The 17430-nt window shown below is 43.2% G+C and overlaps 2 protein-coding genes across 3 annotated transcripts in view; both read right to left on the bottom strand.

The window, feature by feature from the left end:
• rab5c (RAB5C, member RAS oncogene family) overlaps positions 1 to 17430 on the bottom strand; it is a 202375-nt gene that overhangs the window by 44470 nt on the left and 140475 nt on the right. The window lies entirely within an intron of this gene.
• Positions 1 to 17430, bottom strand: part of znf385c (zinc finger protein 385C) — a 164680-nt gene that overhangs the window by 66861 nt on the left and 80389 nt on the right. Inside the window, exon 1 of one of the 2 annotated variants that reach the window (XM_080445977.1) lies at positions 8159 to 8412. The exons of the other annotated variant lie outside the window; for it this stretch is intronic. Within the exon in view, the coding sequence (XP_080302103.1) occupies positions 8159 to 8168 (10 nt within the window). The 5' untranslated portion in view covers positions 8169 to 8412. Of the gene's footprint in view, positions 1 to 8158; positions 8413 to 17430 lie in introns of those variants that run through there. 2 annotated transcript variants of the gene reach the window in all.

Raw genomic sequence — 17430 nt, 5'->3', positions numbered from 1 at the left:
ATCATACCCGTGTCTCTCCACTGTGGCTCAATACAGTCTTAAAGTAAGCGGGGAAGACGTGAGCTTCTGTTGGAGAAGCAAGTGAACGCACAAACAAATACACACACACACACACACACACACACACACACACACCTTTTGTAGTGCAGAATACCCACACAGGAAATGAGAGCATGAACCAAGCAGCAGGCTCTAGGTAAATATTGTATGTTTTACACATTTAATATTTTATACATTAATGTACTGTTCGTGTTTGTATACCAAAAAAACATATTTTATACATTTCTGGTTGCCATTTGATTATGTAAATTTTGCATCACCGTTTCTGTTACACCTGTAAGTATGCACAATGTACTCATATAATTCCCAGTCAGCAGTGGTGGGCAGAACAAAGTAACATTTGTGTTTCTGTACTTTACTGTATTTCTTTTGGATACTTGGATAGTATTTGTATTTTTGGATACTTTCACTGCACTATATTTCAAAGACAAATATTGTAATTTTGACTCCACAACATTTCTAGGAAGTGAACATATTGAATTAACCACTTAAGCCCCATTTCAAATATAGTGTAAATAGCAGATCTACAAGCTCACAATACAGCGTGATGTGGCGTGTTGAGAGCTTGTAAATCTGCTATTTTCACTATTATTTATATTTTTGGAAGATCTTAGAATTTTGTCTAAATTTTAATACAGCAATGCATTCATGTTAAAAAGCACTGGGGTTGAGTGAGTACTTTGTCCAGCACTGCCAGTCAGTATTAATAATGTTAAGAGCAGTGGGCTGTTAAAAGACTCCTGAGATGGTGAAGCAATGGAAGTTTAGGGGTCAGCAGCCAAGCGGCTAACAAAGCCTAGAACACAGAGACAGTCATTAGAGCTGGAACCCCACGTGTACCATCATTTACACACTAGCTGCACTCTATTATATGCATTGGGCCCAGGAGTATCGCCGGCCCCTGGGTTCTGACGGCCGACGTTGACTGTAAAATCAATGGCCTCTGTTGCCGTCAGTCTCTGAACCTGTGACCAATAATTCAAGAAACAGAAAGAGAGAGAGAGAGAGACATGGCAGAGCGAGTGGAACACGCCATAGTTGCCCATCTAAATTATTTTCTTTTTTCTCAGGTATACTTTATTCCCATTATTTTTCAATCTGTCTGGCTCTCTGTGTATATGTCTGTCATTACTTCTGTCTTGCTCTTTATCTACAGTATATTTCTTCTCATCCTGGAGTCTATCTATTCTAAAAGCCTTTAACTCTCTGTCTCTAGCTCTCTCTCTCTCTCTCTATCTCTCTCTCTCTCTCTCTCTCTCTCTCTCTCTCTCTCTCTCTCTTTCCTCTGAGTCAAGGTCAGAGAGTCAAGTGGAGGACTAGTTGGCCACTTCGCCTCAAAGCAGCCTGGCTGCAGGAGACTGATGAATTCACACGCACAAACATGCACGCGTGTGGGTATACACACACACACACACACACACATACACAACCCTGGAAGGTGCTGTGTTGCCGTTAAATCCCCCAAGACCTCCATCCTTAGCCTGAGTGTCCGTGGAAGAGGGGGTGGGGGTGGGGGGGTTAAATGGTGAGGGTTTTGATGCTGAGCGCCGTACGGGGCCATTTCTCATGTTGTCAGGACCCCTGCCGGGCTCCGCATATGCCTACAGCACCCAGTGCACAGAAGCACATCACTGCAGCAGCCGGCAGGCCAATCAAACCCACGCTGACACTTCCATGAAATGACTTGAGCCGTCATTCACATGATGGCGCGTTATCCCCACAAGGGGCCCGGGGCGCAGACATGGGGACATGCACAAAAACCATGTGGATACTGCACGCGCACAAAAGCACGCGCACAGCATCAGAAGCGAGTCACAGATGGCCATATTAGCCAACATATTTGCATGGCCAAAGGCTCTATTTTGCTCTTACATCATGACCCCCCCCCCCCCCCCTTCGAGTGTGGCGTAAGCGTACAATGGCCAAAGCGCGAAATGGCCACCGAGCAAAATGGCCGCAGAACATACGCAGATCAATAAAGAAAAGATCTCTATGAATATCAATGGGGGAGGGGAGTCGGGGGAGTTACGGGATGGGGGCAGCCGAGGGTAATGGGGTAATGCTTCAGTGACTACATTGACTAATGACCTCTGCCCTTGGCTGACCTTTGCCCTATCTGGAAGGGCCTGCAGCTTCAGGTAGATAGGTGCGATCGTTAAGGAGTCCATTCAAGGTCTCTCCACCCTGCCCCCATGCATATTCCTGGATAATGGACCCTCCCTGTATGCCATAGCCAGAATACAACCCACTGGGGGTGGGCAATTGACTGAAAATATATCAAAACCGACATTTAGAACCAATAACCGACTTATAACAGAATAATCGAGATGTAAGGTTTACTTTTTTCTTTCTTATATATCAAATCGAAGAAAAAAATCTAAATCTTTTTTTTAATAATCTACTAAATCGATTGGTCTAATTAACCACTCAACTCTGTATTAGCCTATACTTTGTTGTACAATGGTGGTGTACAAAAATAGTGAAAATAGCCAATCTACAAGCTCAAAACGCACTGCATCGCGACACGTTGTGAGCTTGTAGATCGGCTATTTTCACTATTCAAGAAAAAATATCGTTCATTAATCGCACTCGAGGCAAAAGTTTGAAACAATCGTGAAGATATTGATTTGAAGTCATATCGTCCAGTCCTACAAACCCACACCACAGCCAGTCACATAAGAAACCCAAAACTTGATGGGACAACACTCACTCCTTTACAAATGTGGAACGACACAATATTCCTTAGAGAGGAGGAGAATTTTGCTGCTGTCGGGCAGAAACCTCATATATCCAAGTTTCACATTTTTATGTTTTTTCTACTTCATCATACAAAAGTAGTGAAAATATTATATGCTGTGTGAAAATATGCTATATCTTTAAATAATAACAACGTGTCCTTGTGGACATACAAGGTTTCCACCCGACAGCAACGATTTGTAAAATGTTGTGTTTAGAGAGCCGGTATCACCTAACACCATGACACAATGTTTTCTCCTATCCAGTGCTGTGTGTGTGTGTGTGTGTGTGTGTGTGTGTGTGTGTGTGTGTGTGTGTGTGTGTGTGTGTGTGTGTGTGTGTGTGTGTGTGTGTGTGTGTGTGTGTGTGTGTGTGTGTGTGTGTGTGTGTGTGTGTGTGTGAAAGTATAGAACTACAGCTGGAGTGCTGCCACCATCCTGGTCCGTGAGGGATGAAAGAGGAGACAGGATGCCCAGAAAACCCATCCATCATGACGTCTCATCGTGTCACTCTCTCACTTGGCACACCTGCACACACACACACACACACACGCACGCACACGCACACGCACACGCACACGCACACGCACACGCACACGCACACAAACACAAGCACAAGCACATCGAAATGCACATTTGTGTGTGCACGACAATACACACAAAGTCATCCATTTAAAAGACAGCCAGTCTCATATGTGCACCACTGCAATGACAAAAAAAATAAAACATAAACACAACTATCGCACAAAACACACAAACAGCCAGAAGGAAGCTATGGTTCGCCTTCCTCCCATTTGTGCTGACGGTGAGGCAGTAACACGTGTGTGTGTGCGTGTGTGTGTGTGTGTGTGTGTGTGTGTGTGTGTGTGTGTGTGTGTGTGTGTGTGTGTGTGTGTGTGTGTGTGTGTGTGTGTGTGTGTGTGTGTGTGTGTGTGTGTGTGTGTGTGTGTGAGGATGTGGAGTCAGTGGGAAGTGGACCGAGGCTCTAGTCTCTGCCTAACGCCACTGCCCTTTCATTAGCCTCCAGATTTACCGGCCCATCCACCTGCATGACCACTTCAAACAGACGAGCAATTACTCCCCTCTGCCTGCATGGGAGCTCCTCTAGTCTTGGGTGTGTGTGTGAGTGTGTGTGTGGGAGGGGGTATGAGTATTTTCCAGAGAAATAGCCATTTGACACATTGTGAGCTTGAATATCGGCTATTTTTCCTATTTCTGTGGTGGTCTATTGCACGTTATGCGGTATCTCTGCTTATCACATCAAGTCACGTGTGGGCCATGTGTTATCTCAATGTGGCCATCTGTTTGTTATAAAATGAAGATTCTCCTGAGAGGAGAATATGCTGTGTAACGCCAAGGTGCATTCCAGTCATACAATATGACACCGCTTCAGTCAATAAATTAATTTGATTCCCTCGCAGCCCTGGCATTCAGGGTGTGGTGAGAGTTCCCTGTTGAGCCAACGCTTGGCCATAAACACTGTAACCTTAACCCCGTGTAATTAGTCCTGATCTAGTCTGGGGACCCTGTGTGTGGCCGAGATTAACCCTATCTTTTCCCCACCATGGCCCCCGCTGATCGTGCAGATAAGAGCCACGGAGAGGAAGAAGAATGGAGCCCACTCCCAGAGGGACTGGTCTGTAATCAGCCCTCCCACAGCCCACAACCTGTGCCCTGCCCTTGGAGGGGGGGGGTGCGGACCGGGGCAGGGCAGGGTGGGTTTGAGGGATGGGTGGAGGACTGCAGCGGGCAGAGACAAGGTCACAGAGTCTGACAACCCAGCCTTCCAACTGCCCCCTCACCACTCCCCACCCATCCCACCCACCTCTGCCTTGGCATCGCTCAGTGGGAATGCGGACCCTTACGAGTCCATATAATTTGTACACTCTCACACCCAGGATTTTACTGGGCAAAGGCCCTCATTCGGTAAACGTCAGAAACGGCTGCAGCCGCCGAGTCATGGTGTGGCCCGCTCCCCAACGCCCCACTAAGCATCTTAAAACAACACAGTGACTGAGGTGGACTCTCGACGGGGAACAGCGGCCTTATAGTTTTTTAATGCCCACTCGATGGGATGGTGGAGCCGCTCTCCTTTTATAAGCTGACTGATAGTACAGGCAGAGGGGGAGCGTTGACAACAACACGACGGCGACAACAGGAGGAGACAACATTCCGAGCCGGGAGCCGATGATGAAACCCCTGGTGCTCTGCATGCATCCATCTCCACTAGTGTTGCTGAGAGGAGCGAGCATTAGGCGAAATAAATATCTGGAGAAATGCTAATGTGGCAGCCATTTGCATGAGTCATTGGCCCATGCACTGAAACCATTTTAAGAGCGTTGGGATCTCTCACAGCATCCCACAATCTCAGTCAAAGAGAAATCCATCACACCCAGGGGCCTCCTGTGTGTGTGTGTGTGTGTGTGTGTGTGTGTGTGTGTGTGTGTGTGTGTGTGTGTGTGTGTGTGTGTGTGTGTGTGTGTGTGTGTGTGTGTGTGTGTGTGTGTGTGTGTGTGTGTGTGTGTGTGTCTGTGTGTACTCATGTGTGAGTGTCTCGCTGGCTGCTTGTCTTTGTGTCTGTGGCCCATTACATCCAAGTCAGTAAACAAGACTATCGATTTATTGCCATTGGTTCCATATTGGCTTATATCATCTTTATGTGTTCTACACATTCTCTCTCTTTGTCTCTCTCCCTACATTTTTCTTGTGGTGGAAAGAAGGGCTCAAAGCCCAATCCATGCAGTGAAAAGGTGATGTCATATACTTGAGAGATGGAGTTTGGATTCTGGCAAGGAGATTGGGCCATAGCTGTAAATCACACATGTACAGTATGTATGTACATAGGACTGCTTAATGCAAAGTAATGATTTAGTACAGAGTCCATACTGATTTAGGACATAGGACTGACTTAGTACATAGGACTGGTTTGGTACATATAGGCCTACTGATTTAATACATATTGCTTTAGTACATGGGACTACTTTAGAACTGCTTTAGTGAGAAGGACTGCTTTAGAACTGCTTTAGTGTGTAGGACTGCTTTAGAACTGCTTTAGTGTGTAGGACTGCTTTAGAACTGCTTTAGTGCGTAGGACTGCATCAGTAGGACTGCATCAGTAGGACTGCTTTAGTGCGTAGGACTGCTTTAGTGCACAGGACTGCTTTAGTAGGACTGCTTTAGTGCACAGGACTTAGTAGGACTGCTTGATTACTTTAATATACAGTACAGGACTGCTTTAATACATAGGACTGCATCAGTAGGACTGCTTTAGTGCGTAGGACTGCTTTAGTACGACTGCTTTAAAGCGTAGGACTGCTTTTAGTGCGTAGGACTCCTTTTAGTGTGTAGGACTGCTTTAGAGCGTAGGACTGCTTTAGTAGGACTGCTTTAATACATAGGACTGCTTGGGTAGGACTGCTTGACTGCTTTAGTACAGGACTGCTTAGGCAGTAAGAGGCAAATACTAAACAACAGGTAAATTAGCTCCAACCCATAAACGAACACATTCAACGTGCTGTTAGAAATGAAACATTCATGGTGCACAGGCATTAGTTCACTTAGATTGATAACAAGTCAGAAGTCGAATTAGCTAGGCCTATATGGAAGACATTTAGAATATTTTTCCATCTTTACAGTAGACTGAATCAGGGAGATTACAGCTGATAACATGGTGTCCAAGCAGCAGACTAATGTCATTTGGTTATTTCCGCAAGAATCAAGGCAATTAATGTTATGAAAAGAAAGCAATAAACGGTTAATTCACAGTGGCCATTATATAACAAACTGTTTATTTTACTGTTCTTCAACTGTTTTATTATTCTATGGTGTGCTTAGCTGTGCTATCAAACATAGATAGAAAATCAATGAAAAGGAAAATGCATAGATTATCACAGGCCTATATTTTCTGTGAAACAACTAACAGTTTCCAAAGCCAATGTGAATTGCTTCCACAGTCAATATTAGTCTACATAAAATAGGGTATATGTATACTGTTTACACACACACACACACACACACACACACACACACACACACACACACACACACACACACACACACACACACACACACACACACACACACACACACACACACACAGTGTATATGTATGCATGTATACATATATATATATATACATATATACATGTATGTACTTATTCTATTTTTTTTGTATATCCTCTTTGTGCGAATTAAAGTAAGAAAGTCTAATTTACTATCACTGGCATATCATAACCCTATAAATCATATACAAACATGTGACATGTCCACCTTTATGTATGCTTTAGGATATTCGGAATTATTTATAACATCAAAGCATGACATTTTTCATTGAATGACATTGAGTGACAAATGAATATAAGTCTGTATTTAAAACAATCAAAACTATGCCATTCACATTACGGACTTATAGGCCAATATAGAAATATGAACAGGCATATAATTATTATCACCAAATGTACAGTCAATTGGGGTAGTAGATTGTTATTTCGTGCAAAACTAAGGGAATGAAAACTTCAAGAGGATAAAGACTTGTGGGTCCAGAACTTGACACTTGTGCACTGCAGACGCGCAATCTCCGGATAGGCAAATTGTTCTTCAAAAAATCGACTTCGTCATTGTTTTATCAGTAGACTTAGATTCGATGTACATCTAAATAGACGTGTGTATTGTTATTCTGGCCATTTTCTTTTAAATCACACATGCTAACAATCGCCATCATTGATACAGAAATACAATAATTAATAAAGCCCAACTGAATTGTTAAACGCATTAAATCAGTCACTCAATCAACTCCGCAGCGTGTTCAACGTGTTGTGTGCGCGGCTGTGATTTGGGATACAGGATAGGTGGGCACTAGGGACATCTGGGCACCTCGATGTAAAATTGGCGATTTTGCCCAAAATGTAAATATATATATATATATATATATATATATATATTTATATTTGAAAAATGGTCTTAAGTAATGTAAAGTATACATGATGTGAACATGCACGGTACTGCATCATTATCAGAATTAATGTTATCCTTCAACTTCTTGTTTATGCCCCAAAATGACTGGATATACAGGTTTTGTAGCAATGTGTAGTAATTGTAGAAATATTAGACCTTAATTATCGAGTGTTCTAATCATGTATACTTTACTTAAAAACATTTCCCGATTTTTTTTTTTTTACATTTTGGAGAAAATAGCCATTTTAACACCTAAGTGGCCACTCTTTCTTGGTGCCCACCTATCTGTTACCGAGATTTGAGTGTGTGAATGTGGAGAGAGGACAACGCGCGGAGCCAGCGGAGCCACATCATCATCATCATCATCATCACCACCGGTACTCAGCAGCACAAAGGTGTTCAACACTCACCGATCAACATCGCTCGTCCAGGACCGAACCAGCTTCGCTCCAGCTCGGCGTTTTCACAGCGCGTCAATATTTACGCGATATGATCCCCAGAGGAAACAGGACATGCAAAGACGCACGCGGGTGCCAACTGGAGTCCAATAACGACAAATCCCCCCAAAAAAATCCCTTTCCAGTTGTTTCCTCTCCAGTCTCTGTAACTCTTTTCTGTGAAATCCTTTCCGACGCGCCGGTGACAAATCCCGATGGATCTTAGATCCTACTTCCTATAACTCACGAAAAAATGATTCACAATGTCCTCAATTAAAATCCTATTCCTCTCCTGCTCCGCGTGGCCCGAAGGTGCCGAGAAATATGGGTTGGATAGGAGGGGGTGTAATTGCCTCTCTCTCTCTCTCTCTCTCTCTCTCTCTCTCTCTCTCTCTCTCTCTCTCTCTCTCTCTCTCTCCCTCTCTCTCTCCCTCTCTCCTCCTCTCAGTTGGTCGACGTTTAACCTGAATGGACAGCACAGATGGCAAAATTAGCCGGTATTTTTCACAGTCTTCGTCTCCCCTGCAATTTTTTAGGCAACAACAACAACCCCCTGCTGCGTGCCTTGGCACACATGTCAAGTCCTTCCACATGGTTCAGGACCATGATGGACATGTGTCTGTCAGTCTCATGCAGTTTGCTGTCACTGTATATAAAAAGCCAATGATACTGGATGGCAACGTGGGTGGACAGAGAGAGAGAGAGAAGGCAACAAAGTGCAGCAGAAAAACCTAGAAGACCTTTGGTTAGAAGAGGCGATATTGTGAGAATCATCATGGCACAAAAATAATTTATTTTCTGACAGGGAGAGATGTGGATGGTCCTTCACATGGCTTGCTTTGTAAAGTGGGGGGTGAATGCTGTACTGTAGGTACATGTGTCAAGACTGTCTTTGTGTGTGCGTGTGCGTGTGTGTGTGTGTGTGTGTGTGTGTGTGTGTGTGTGTGTGTGTGTGTGTGTGTGTGTGTGTGTGTGTGAGTGTGTGTGTGTGCAGTCCTCTCTTGCCTGTGTTATGTTTCCACTGCTTTGAATGGGTTTTGTGAGGCTGACACATATTCTGGGCTGAGACGTCCCGAAAGCGCACAACAGGCTGCTCACAAAATGTGTGTTTGCACAAACAAAACAAAAAAGCATCTGCGTTTGTCTGTGCATTTGGCAGCCGTGCACGTGCGCGCACTCCATTGTAGCCTATAACTGTAAGTGCACACATTACGTGTCCGTGTGCGCAGGTGTAAGTGCGAAGACGGAGATTGAGGGCTGAAGAGGGGTTGACTTGAGGCTAAAGCTGTCCTGGAGGGAGGCCAAAGCACATCTCCCAGGGTGCTATCAGGAACTTAATTATAGCATTAAATTGCTGCTTCTCGCTCTCTCTCTGTACTTCCCTTTCTTTCTTTCCTCTTCCTGCTCTCTGTCTGGTTTCTCCTCAAGGTGCGTACATGTGTACATGCTCCACCTTAAACCCCCCTCCATGCATTTGTGTTACAGGAGTGTCTATAGGATGTTATTGGTTAAAAAAAAAGGGGGGGGAGGGGGGGGGGGAAGTGTGTTAAGGTGGCTCTTCATTATCCCTAACATGTGGTCCTCCACCGTTTTGCAATGAAGAGAGATGTGTTAATGCGAACACATCCACTTTTCAAACTGAAATAGTCAGTGTAAGCGACAGCGTCAGTGCTGGGAAGTGTCCTTGGGTTCATGAAAGGCGCTATATAAATTCAAGCTATTATTATTATAATTACATGCTCTATATGTAATAGAGGTCCGGCAATTATTAGACAAGGCAGCCACTGTAAATGTGTTGCCTGTACATATATCCATTCAGTGTGGATAGACTGTGCATAATCATTGTTGATAGACTGTACTGTACAGTCATTGAATTTGATAAATAGATTCACTGGGGATAGATATAAAGAGCTACAGATCCAGAGCAGATATCTATGGCCAGCAGATCAGTATTTTATTTATCTTTATTTATTTTAGTTTGGCTCTGGACACTTACAGTACTCTTATCTCTGCTGTGTTTCATTCTCACTGCTGTTGCTGTTATGACACCTAAATGTACCTCTGGTGATCTATAAAGGTTAAATATTACTTTTGTTTTACTGAACAGAAATGTCCTTCTATAATGTGTTTCCTTTGCTTAATGTTTTACGTAAAGCACATTGAATTGCCTTTTCAAATGTGGTATACAAATAAACCTGCCTTGTCTTATCTTATCTAAAAAAGAAAATTAAATTAAAGTTTAGTGCATTTTACACAGTAAAATAAGTAACCCTAACCCTACCGTAACCCAGTACGGTTAAGGTAGGGTTGTACACATTTTATTATATTATTGTTTTTATTTTAAATCTTTTGAAATAATAATAAGAAAATGTAGGAAACAAACAACAACACAAAAAATGATGTTTAATCATGGTCCATAAAAGTGGGTCCGCAACCCAAAAATGGGTCCCAACCCACTGTTTGGGAAACAGTGGTATAGACAGCAGCAGTACTGAACGCCCTCTCCCATGGCAGAGGAGGGAAAGCAGGGCAGCTGGACCGTCCTCCTGCCTCATGCCAGCCATTGGCCCGCTGGCACAGCGGAGCCAAGGCTAATTAGAGACAGAGGAATGACTCCCAGCTCGCCTCAGCCAAGACTATTTGTTCTGGCCTATTTGCTCTATATGTTAAAACACAGTTACGCCACAGCAATTGGAATACACACTTCATGTCCGACGGTTCCAAGTTCCACATCCGTGCCCCTCATTCAAACTGAATAGAGTTTAATTCAATGCCCTTTTCTCTGAACTATTCAGAGACGTTGTACTTGCCCAATTTCAGCATTTGGAAAACATGAAATCCAGCCTCCGTAGAGACAAAGATCCAATACCCATACAACCCAAACCAAACACCGGAACAAGGTCTTTGCGGTCCATGCCAGTTGCCATAGTATGACTCTCATAAGGCCTGTCTGATCATTCGGGGAGTGCAAATAGATTCCAACGTGATTGTTCCTTTTTTTCTACTTTCTCCTTTCCATATTAACAATGGAGTTACTTCACTCCATTGTTAATATAAATTATATTTGCCAGGTTGCCAAGCACCAAGTACCTATGGTGATGAGTGAGAGGCACCCCAGCGAGAGAAGGTCAAACTGTCCAGCCAAAGTCCAGTGAAATTGACTTTAGCATGAACTGACATCCTGTTCAGTTCAGTTCAGCAAATTTCTGTATTATGGAGATAGTGGTGTATGGCACTATACATGCAGGAGACACTGTGACATCTTTATCATCATTATCATCATCAGCGTCATCATAATCATCATTATCGTCTCTTTAATGCCGGCATACACATGTCTACGACAACTTCTGCACTCCAGCACAGATCATTAGCAGACATAATATACAAAGCCCCTCTCTCTCTCTCTCTCTCTCTCTCTCTCTCTCTCTCTCTCTCTCTCTCTCTCTCTCTCTCTCTCTCTCTCTCTCTCTCTCTCTCTCTCTCTCTCTCTCTCTCTCTCTCTCTCCCCCTCCCTGTCTCTCCAGTCAGCTGTGATGTAAAGTTCATCTCGTTGTCCCTCACTGCACTCGTCCACCCTGTGATCAATACTCTTCAAGGCGTGACAGCTTCGTAATGTCCTCTCACTTTCTGATATGTGGTGGGTGCATTGCATGTGCAGGGACAATGACACAGCTGTTCTTGATGTGAGCGTGTGTGTGTGTGTGTGCGTGTGTGTGTGTGTGTGTGTGTGTGTGTGTGTGTCAGTGTGCATTTATACTAAACAAGACACATGATGCTGCTTCTCCTCTCGGCTGATGGATATTGATGTGCCACTATTTCACATTTTCTGCCTTTATCCCAGGGGATTTAGTCACTACTGCGTAGCAGCGGTTTCATCATAAACTCTCCACTATTATCCACTAGATTTATTCCATCATTGGCAGCAGAGTTGGACACGGTGTGTCAGATGGTAGATTCACTTTACAGTACACACACTGAATCAGATCAGGATGTATACACCTCACAACATAGCACACACACAAAAATACACAATATAACATCCAGTCGAGTTTTATGAGCTTCAAGGTTTAACCACTTAAAACCACATATACCTCACTGACTGGGGTCCCCCAGGGCTCTATACTAGGCCCCCTCATTTTTTCCTTACACCAAATCTCTTCGCTGAAAACAGCCGATCTGCAAGCTCACAATATGTTGCATGGAATGAACGCGTTGTGAGCTTGTAGATCTCATTGTCCTTGAAGAGCTCCTTATTTCCCTCACCAAATCTCTTCGGAAATAGCTGATCTACAAGCTCACAACACGTCACAGTGTGACGGTTTGTGAGCTTGTAGATCTGCAATTTTCCCTGACCGTTTACACCAGAATAGGGACGCTATAGGGTCACCAGACTTCTTAATTGCTGAAATGCCGTCATGTTCCCAAACATTCCTCTCTGTCTTATTCCCAGCCCCCTATGCCAAGTCGTGAGTGACAGACCGATTTAGGAGTGTACCAAGAACACTCTTCTCTACACAGGGTCCAGTTTTTTACACTCTCAGTGTTCAAACCATCGTTGAGGATTTGACTGTGTAGGACTGTGGGCGTTCCGTGCCATCAGTCTCCTCTATTAGGACTCGCTCTGTCATTCTGCTGCTCCGGAGGACCTGCTAGTAATGACTGGCAGCCGCAGAACAGGAAACCGCCATCTCTCTCTCTAGTTTCCCTCAGTTTCTTCTCTGCCTGTCTCTCTCGATATGTCTACAATAACGGATTTCTCCCCATCTCTCTCTGTCTCTGTCCACCCCCCCTACACACACACACACACACACACACACACACACACACACACACACACACACACACACACACACACACACACACACACACACACACACACACACACACACACACACACACACACACACACACACACACACACACACACACACACACACACACACCTCTTTCTCTCTCTCTCGCTCTGTCTCTCTCTCTGCCAAACAAACAAACAAATGAATTGAAAAGCACAGCAGAACGGAGGAACACTCTCCGAGCGGAACGGACTGGTCGGCTAGTCCACTGACGGATGGACAGAGACTAACTAACTAACTGACAGACTGGCAGAAAGATGGGCGGACAGGAGTCTGTCGGGGGCGAGAGGGCAGTTGACAGAGAGGAAATGGAGGGCAGGGGGTGTTGTTGTGACAGCTAGGTAATTTAGAGACGGGACAGAAAATAAAGACAAGCACAAGAAAGACATAAGTCATATCTCTCTCTTACGATGAACCTAGGGGACAGAGGACGACCCTAATTAGCATCACTGCAATTGTTTAACAAACACACACGCACGCGCACACGCGCACACACACACACACACACACACACACACACACACACACACACACACACACACACACACACACACACACACACACACACGAAGAAACCAAGACCACAAAGAGAGCAGGGAAAGGAGGGAGAGAAAGACAGAGAGACAGACAAAGAAAGTACGTATCGGGTGAGAGAGAGTAGCACTGAAAGAGATGGATGAGATGAGCATATAGAGTACATCTTAAAGTAAAGAACATTTTTCCATTGATCTCAGCAGGTGAACTGCTTTTTTGAGGCGTTCTAGCCAAGGGACACTGGTGTGCAACATCTCTACTGCTGACCTCTCAAGTATATCTTTCTACCAACGCAACTTTGTGATGACCCAATCATTACCACAGGTGGAGTATCATGGTATCCTGGCTGTTCTGAGAGGAGCTCTCTCACATGCATAAATGATGGCTGGGGTGGATTCAGAAGAGTTAGATGAAGGGTAAGAGGATGACAGAGAGGGCATCACATGAGCTTGTGTGTTAGCTGAAGCAAATGAAAGGCACGTTTCTCCATCCGATCTCTCTCTCTCCACATTAGTGACACATAAGGGCATATCTCCACAGGGCCAGTAACTAAGTACATTTACTACAGTAAGTACTGTACTTCAGTAAAACTTTGAGGTATTTTTACTTTACTTCTACTCCCCTACAAGGCAAATATTGTACTTTTACTTCACTACAATTATTTGAAAACTTTAGTTAATAGTTACTTTGTAGATTTTGATAATTATAACAAAAACATACATTAACCACTTTGGCTATTTGAAAATAGCCGATCTACAAGCTCACAAAAGCGACGCGTTGTGAGCTTGTAGATCTGATATTTTGAAAAGATTTGAATCCATTTGAAATCTTGTAATTGGACATTCTGCATAATGAGTGCTTTTACTTTTGGTCATTTAAGTATATTTTGATGCCAATACTTTTGTACTTTTACAGTAAAAATGTGTATTCTGGACTTTTACTTGTAACTTGTAATAACTTGTAATACTTGTCTGTATTTCTACATTGCAGTATTGATACTTTTACTAAGTATCACATTAAAGTAAAAGTAAAACATTTGAGTACTTTTTCCACCACTGCTCTCCACAGGGCCATTGCATACTTACTGCTGGACCCTGAGGTAGACTGCAGGGAAGACCATCCATCAACACTTAACACCAGACCTCACCATCGTCTTTTCACTAACAAATATAAACATATAAAACTTTTTGTTTTACCTCTTTACGGCCATTACATTTTGTATGATACAAAGTCACAATAATCATCAACATAACTGGCGTCAGAATGTTAGGGGAAAATAGGGTCATTACATAAACAAATACAATAGTGTTCTAAGAGTATAACATATGTGGTTGTTTTTTTTCTCTCTATCTCCCACCTCTCTCAAGCCTCATTTAAATTTGCTGCTGCTATTTTCAGTGTGCGATACTAGCATTCAACTAGTTGTAACAGGCCCAACACATAGGACACGCAATGCACTAAAATAATAGGCTATTTAAATGGGCTAAATAAAGGATGTGCATGCCAAAACATCAGATTTAAATTGGGGCTACAGTGTTTGTAACAAATAAGCACTACTATATGGATATAACATTACGAGGCAGTGCTATCTGGCTACGTTAGCCAGTATGATCTACTATGTAAAGTTCAAGCTGTGTTTATGCCCAAATATGGACATAGCGAGAGAGTGACGGGGAAGCTCAATCAGTGCAAATATGGGAGAGAGAGAGGGGGAGAGATCGATGTGTCCCAAAGCGATGTGTTGTCAGTGCACTAAACCCGACAACCATGTGCAAGCCTCTGCTTGTAATATCATGATGAATTTGTTTTTGATGCTTCAGCCTCTCGCGGAAGTTGCTTCCTATCCGTGTGAAAGACCAGTAAGAGAATAACTGATGCTGTACATTCAATCGCTAATGACTCATTGTGTTCCAAACCATAATTACATAACTTCATAACTTAAAAAAAGAAGAAGAAAAAAAATAAACCTCTTCGGCATTACTTCAGTTATGTCAGTTACATAAAAGATGATCTGCAGGGGATTAACACACAGACTTCAGGCTTCAGAAATAATGTGCTTAGTTATATGCCTCCTCTCACACAGCTGAGTCTGTCTCTCACCGTTTCATCAAAGGGAAGAATCGTGACTATTCCTTGCAGCCAGACATAAGAGGGAGATCCTCTATGTGGTATCACATTTATCTGCAATTCCAAAGAGAACCATTTGCTGCTAGAGTAGGCAGAGTTGCCATGGGACAGGCATGGATTGTCTGTCTCAGAGATGTCAGCGCTATAGTCTAAAGTAAAGACACTCATTTGGGTGTAAAAGCTTAAACAAACTTTAGTGAGGTCAAAAGGAATCGATAGCTCATTTATCATCAGTGGAGCAGTTTTCTTTTCCTTGTGTTTAATTCTCACAGATAGTAGAATATCCCAGACCACCATGGTTCACATTTATACATGTGTATTTCTCTTTTAAAGACTTCTCTTTTTTGTTTTACTCAAATTGTAGTTGTGCACAGATTCTCCTAACCTTTAGTTACTTTAATTAGATTTTTGTTTTCATGCCTTGTCACTAATAACCAAATTTATGCTCCGTCGCACAACGGTGTCGCGCGCTGAAAATAGCCAACCTACGTACAAGGTCACAACGCATCGCGGAGGAGTGAATCTGGCTTAAAGGGATATTTCACTTTCAAAAAAACGTTGGGTCATTTTATCATCTACTCAGGCTTTAGTGAGCCCCCCAGACAGTTTTTAAGTTGCTTGATTCAGTATTTAGATATTTGAATATTCATTTTATCAGACACGCCCCCTTCCTATACAAACCCATTATAACTTCAAACTCCATTTTTTAACATGTTAGATTCATCAAAAACACCCGTCCTTGGTTCTGGTGACTCATCCTGCCCTCCTAATACGCGAGGGAGACGTGTTTATTCGATGTTGTTATTTTTTATTTTTTATTTTTATTGTATTTTTTTCCCCATTTTTTTTGATGAATCTAACATGTTAAAAATGGAGTTTGAAGTTATAATGGGTTTGTATAGGAAGGGGCCGTGTCTGATAAAATGAATATCATATATCTAAATACTGAATCAAGCAACTTAAAAACGGTCTGGGGGGGCTCACTAAAACCTGAGTAGACGATAAAATGACCCAACGTTTTTTTGAAAGTGAAATATCCCTTTAAAGGAGACATCCGGACATTTTAAGTGTTATCTTTGATGTGTCGCTAATCACTCACCATCATTGAAATGGACGTTGACTCTCAGAACCTGGCAACTCGGTGTTGCCAGGGAGAGAAACAAGCAACCAGCGTTAGCTAGTTCTGCATTAGCGCTAGCTCGTCGGGGACTTTAAGTGCATGTTTGAGTATCATGAGACTCCACAATGAGCAGTAGAGAAAAAACTAACTTTGCATCGGTTATAATAGACGAATTTCACTCTTACACGGGCTCCCATTATGCCAACGGAGGGGGTCGACAGACTGCAGGAGATGGGACTCTCTGGAATAAGTCAACGTCCATTTCAATGATGGTGAGTGATTAGCGACACATCAAAGATAACACTTAAAATGTCCGGATCTCTCCTTTAACTCTTACAACTCTCCTGTCATTTCAGATAGGGCCACTCCCACATTCTTTGCCACCTCACCTTATTTCCCTTTCGCCCAAACCGGCTACCTTACAATTTCCAGACGGCCTATCTACCCATTCAGCTACGGCCAGTCCTTGCCAGATTGTCTTGTGTGTTTTGTCAAACTATCCAGCATTATTTCATCCTGACCTTTCTGACCTGCCTGTTTTAGACCCTGCCTACCTGCTTTCCGGACCTCAGATTACCTGCCTGCCCCCTGATGGATTTGTTTGCCATTAG

The sequence above is a fragment of the Gymnoscopelus braueri genome, assembly GCF_963280865.1.
Source record: "Gymnoscopelus braueri genome assembly, chromosome: 13".
NCBI classification, from domain to species: domain Eukaryota; kingdom Metazoa; phylum Chordata; class Actinopteri; order Myctophiformes; family Myctophidae; genus Gymnoscopelus; species Gymnoscopelus braueri.
The sequence above is the reverse complement of the archived record's forward strand: the minus strand, read 5'-3'. Positions and strand labels throughout refer to the sequence as shown.